At 36.4% G+C, this 5588-nt stretch overlaps 1 protein-coding gene across 1 annotated transcript; it reads left to right on the top strand.

The window, feature by feature from the left end:
* Positions 1–288: 288 nt before the first annotated feature.
* Positions 289–2401, top strand: LOC131995317 (uncharacterized). The gene is made up of 2 exons (XM_059363905.1): positions 289–1918; positions 2003–2401. The coding sequence occupies exons 1-2, from the start codon at positions 830–832 to the stop codon at positions 2153–2155; spliced, it is 1242 nt and encodes a 413-aa protein (XP_059219888.1). The 5' UTR covers positions 289–829; the 3' UTR covers positions 2156–2401.
* The last annotated feature ends 3187 nt before the right edge of the window (positions 2402–5588 follow it).

Below are 5588 nucleotides of genomic sequence, written 5' to 3'. Positions count from 1 at the left end.
AAACATGTCCGAGACACAACAAAGACAAGAATCGAAAACCTGAATGATTCTAGAGAGGATCCTGAAGACGTCACTGATGGCCAAATCGTTTTCAGGAAAGAATCAAGAAGAAACAAATTGACGCCTAGATATTCAAAGCAAACAGTTGAAAAAGATGGCAAATTTACCATTCTTACTAAAGGGCAAAAGAAATTACATAAATGTAGATTAAGGAAACAACATAAAAAAAAAAAAAAAAAAAAAAAAAAAAAAAAAAAATAAATAAATAAATAAATAAATAAATAAAAACTAAAATTTTAATTGTATCAAGAATTATTATAGCCTTTGCAAAAAGAAAAAGAAATGTCCTATACTATTACTACATGTTTAGTACATAAATAAACAAATAAACAATAATTCAGTAAATTAATATGAATATATACTAGGGATAGAACATTGACCAGAACTACCCTCACGCTCTTCTCACACAAACTAACACTAATCTTTCACTTTTAGAATTCCTTCAATTCAGGCACAAATAATCGAGGTACACAACTTGCCAACACACCAAAGCATTTTACCACTGCGTTTAGGCCCCGCAAGATTCGTCACAAATCTCAACAGCTTTATTCACATCATTAATCTTGAAAACTACAAAACAAACATTGACGTTATAGAATACAATCTTGACCTTTTCGAGAAACATATATTTGAACCTAACATCGTAAGAATAACTAAGCTAAAACTTGCAGAATTAAAGACCAAGTTTTTAGCATTATACCCAATTAAAAGACAGAGAAGAGGGCTAATAAATGGACTAGGTTCCGTGATTAAATTCATAACGGGTAACATGGATGACCAAGACGCTAGAACAATAAATCAACAGATAGAAAACATTTACTCAAACCTAAACAACGTTACATATACACTTTCACACGAACATTCAATCAACTTTAAAATGATTGAAAGATTCAATAACATAACATCCCACATAAATAACGAACAGCACACAATAGAAAGATACATGTTGAGCACAACTAATAAAATAAAACAGGAAGAGGACATACTATTACAAACACAATACCTCAACCAGATAAACTACAACATCGACCTTCTAACACACCACTTAACAAACATAGCTGAGGCAGTAGTTCTGTCAAAACTAAATATAATTTCAAGATTCCTCCTCAGCCCGGAAGAACTCGAAAACATAGAAGTCAAATTAAAACAAAAAAATATTGAAGTCAGATCTATCGAAAATATTTATGAAATGCTAGGCATGCAAGCCTACTACAATGAAACAAATATCATTTTTAATATTCTTGTACCGAATGTCTCTGAAGAAGACTATTTTCTATACCACATAATTCCTTTACCAATAAACATAACTAAGTTAATAATAACAGAACCATATATATTGTTTAATGAAAATTCCACACACCATCACAAAACACTTTGCCCATCGATCGAAGGAACATATTATTGCGGTATACCGATCCGACAGGAAGAAACCAAATACTCGTTATGTATTGGAAACTTAATAAACAATAAAGAAGCAAATTGCCCAATTAGTGACGTTGGAAAAAGGGAATCGATCACACAAGTGGAACAAAACCTAATACTTTTTATTCACTCACCAGAGACACTAATAAATTCTACTTGCAGTATCAAAACTCTCACAGTAAAAGACACAGCCCTTGTGCGTTTCCAGAACTGTGACGTCTCAATAAATGGTATAACATACCACGATGATACCGATGCATATTGGGATCAACTCCACATACCCCCGTTACCAAACAGCAACATTTCCGTAATCTCCACAATCGAAATACTTAGTCTTCAAAAACTCGAGGATTTCAACTTTCTAACCAACAACAGAATTAGCAACCTGGAAATAACCACTACAACAGTTCACTCAGTCACAACAACAACAACATTAGTATGCACAATAGTAGTCATTACCATACTCATCATTGTCATTAAACGAAAAAATACGTACAAACACCACTTTCCACCTCCACAGCCTATCACTCCGACCACAACATCTTCATTGTGGCCGTCGCTCTATCTTAAGGGGGGAGGAGTTACGACACCCACCTTATTGTCTCCACCAAAACCAGTTACGACACCCACCTTATTATCTCCACCAAAACCACCGAGAACGTTAACCTATTGATTTAGGTCATAATTAACGCTGAATAACCAATAAATATATTTGTCTCATATAACCAATATCATTGTTAGCAATAAGAACACCAACTAATTAATAAGAAATTGTTTTGTAACTTTTATTGTATAATTCCAAGAAATCTAGCTTTTACTTTAATCATCATTTATTATATTGTAACTTAGTTTTCTTTAAGATTTAAAATGAAAATAAAAATTATTCTTTGTTCAGACTTCAAATTGCAAAGAGTTATTTTTTTTTTTTAACCACGGAGGTTCCACCATCCTTATCTCGCGTGCTCTGTTAAGAAAGTTCATCGCGCGCTTCAACGGGTACTTAAATAAGCAGAATTGTCGATTTTGGTGTGAAATCAGCCAGTAAAAGTCACAGTTTGTTACGGTTTATAGGCTGGTGGCATCATTGGACTGTACTTCTTCAAAGTTGATGCGAATCGTAACGTAATTATAAATGGTGAGCGCTAACGTGAGATTGACTTGCATGATATGTGGTTTCAACAAGACGGTGCCACATGCCACACAGCACGCGCAACAATGGGCTTAGTGAGACTTAGTGAGAAACAAGTTCGGTGAACATTTTATTTCACGTTCGGGGCCGGTCAATTGGCCGCCTTGATCGTGTGATTTAACGCCTTTAGACCATTTTTTGTAGGGCTATGTTAAAGCTCAAGTCTGTACAGACAAGCCCCCTTCTATTGACGCATTGGAAGACAACATTGAAGCATTCATTCCTAAGATATCGGCCGAAATGTGGGAAAGAGTATGACAAAATTGGACTAAACCGATGGACCATTTGAGGCACAGTCACGGTCAACATTTGCATGAAATAATCTTCAAACATTAAATTATATGAACCGTACTATGGGTTCAAGTAGGGATTTCATGCATTTTTCTGAATTTTTTGTGTGTGTTTTTTTTATTGAAAAACTTTCCTATAGCATTTAAAAAATCACCATTTAATTTGGTCCTTCCACTTGACTTCTTGAGACCCTTGAAGCTGCAATTAGTGGACACTAATTAGTGGACGATTGAGCTGAAATTCTGTAAGGATTTGAAACGATTGTGACAAGTATGGTCCATAGCGGTCTTTAACCTGATATAGCTCCCATATAAACCGATCTTCCGATTTGATATCTTGATCTTTCGATTTGATATCATTTTAGAAAATTTGCCTTGAAAATATTTCAATGTTTGATTTTCCTTTTATGACAATGTACGAACATTTCTGCATATGACCGGTGCTGAAACATTCAAAAGTCTTGACTGGCAGAAAGCCTATGGGCATGTATGGATCTGGACTTGGCCGATGGCGAACACATGACATGCAGTTGTGTAGTGTATGAATGCATATGCATGTGTGTGTGTTTATGAAGATTTTGACATGAATGGAGTTTCGTTTAATGGCTCTGACAACCACTATGACAGTTAAGTCCATTTAACAGCCCTTGAGTATGAAAACCAAACATCTGCCATTATGTCTTCAAGAAGTCCACAACAACATCATCTACAACGATGCATACAACAACAGGAATAACAATGATCTAAGAATGTGAAAAGGACAACAATTCAAATCTATTGCGGCAACAATAAAACAAATATTAAATGCGCGCAAATGAACGAAATCAAGTTGGCGGTGTACCAGTTGTAGTGTGTGAGAGTTTGGGTGTGTCTTAGGCTGCACCAAGCGATGGTGGGCGGCTCTGACAAACACAACCGCAAACATTTACAGCATGGTTTATTTGTTATGTGATTTCAAGAAGAATTAAAGGATTCCATTGAGTTACGCACAAATTTGATTTGTGTTGGGCTTATTCTTGTCCATGCCTCGGTCTTCATATACCCTACACCAGGAGGATAAATCTTGAAGGGATTAAAATATGCTATTTTTGGCAGTTTATGCACTGCCGCTTGTCATATGGACCTGTAGAACATACAGGGCAAATGTTCAGCGTATTTTTGATAACTTCAACAAAAACTATTTAGATTTCTTTGGAAATGGGGCTCTTTGTCTATCTTGGTATAGGTTCACAGCAAGTCTTCTTTGCCCAAATTTAGTTTTTATTTATTTTACTTATTTCCTTTTCGTTTTACGTTGTTGACTTTATATTTGTTTCGATCAAAACAATTCCAGCAGAGAGAGAGAGAGAGAGCATTAAGAGGGACCAAAGGATTCTTCTTTGCTTAACTTTCCAAAACAAATAAAGGACTTTTTGGGTGTTTATTTAAAGGAGAACAAACAAAATGTTACAGCTACCAACATGACAGCTGCTGTGTAAAATAACATTTTTATACCCACCACCGAAGGATGGGGGTATATTCATTTTGTCATTCCGTTTGCAACACATCGAAATATCCATTTCCGACCCTATAAAGTATATATATTCTTGATCAGCGTAAAAATCTAAGACGATCTAGACATGTCCGTCCGTCCGTCCGTCTGTCCGTCTGTCTGTTGAAATCACGCTACAGTCTTTAAAAATAAAGATATTGAGCTGAAATTTTGCACAGATTCTTTTTTTGTCCATAAGCAGGTTAAGTTCGAAGATGGGCTATATCGGACTATATCTTGATATAGCCCCCATATAGACCGATCCGCCGATTTAAGGTCTTAGGCCCATAAAATCCACATTTATTATCCGATTTTGTTGAAATTTGGGACAGTGAGTTGTGTTAGGCCCTTCGACATCCTTTGTCAATTTGGCTCAGATCGGCCCAGATTTGGATATAGCTGCCATATAGACCGATCCTCCGATTTAGGGTCTAAGGCCCACAAAAGCCACATTTATTATCTGATTTTGATGAAATTCGGGGCAGTGAATTGTGTAAGGCCCATCAACATCCTTCGTTAATTTGGCTCAGATCGGTCCAGATTTGGATATAGCTGCCATATAGATCGATCCTCCGATTTATGGTGTAAGACCCATAATAGCCACATTCATTATCCGATTTTGCTGAAATTTGGGACAGTGAGATGTGTTAGGCCCTTTGACATATTTCTTCAATTTGGTCCAGATCGGTTCAAATTTGGATATAGCTGCCATATAGACCGATTTCTTGGTTTATGGTTTTGGGCCCATAAAATGCTCATTCATTGCCCGATGTCCCCGAAATTTGGAACAGTGAGTTAAGTTAAGCCCCTTGACATTCTTCTGCAATATCGCACAGATCGGTCCAGATTTGGATATAGCTGCCATATAGACCGATATATAGGTTTTAGGTTTTGGGGCCATAAAAGACGCATTTATTGTACGATGTCGCTGAAATTTGAGACAGTGAGTTTGGTTAGGCTCTTCGACGTCCTTCTTCAATTTTGCCCAGATCGGTCCAGTTTTGAATATAGCTGTCATATAGACCGATCTCTGGATTTAAGGTTTAGGGCCCATAAAAGAGGCATTTATTGTCCGATTTCGCCGAAATTTGGGACA

This window comes from Stomoxys calcitrans, chromosome 2, assembly GCF_963082655.1.
Source record: "Stomoxys calcitrans chromosome 2, idStoCalc2.1, whole genome shotgun sequence".
In the NCBI taxonomy this organism is placed as follows: domain Eukaryota; kingdom Metazoa; phylum Arthropoda; class Insecta; order Diptera; family Muscidae; genus Stomoxys; species Stomoxys calcitrans.
This window is presented reverse-complemented; position numbering and strand designations above follow the sequence as displayed.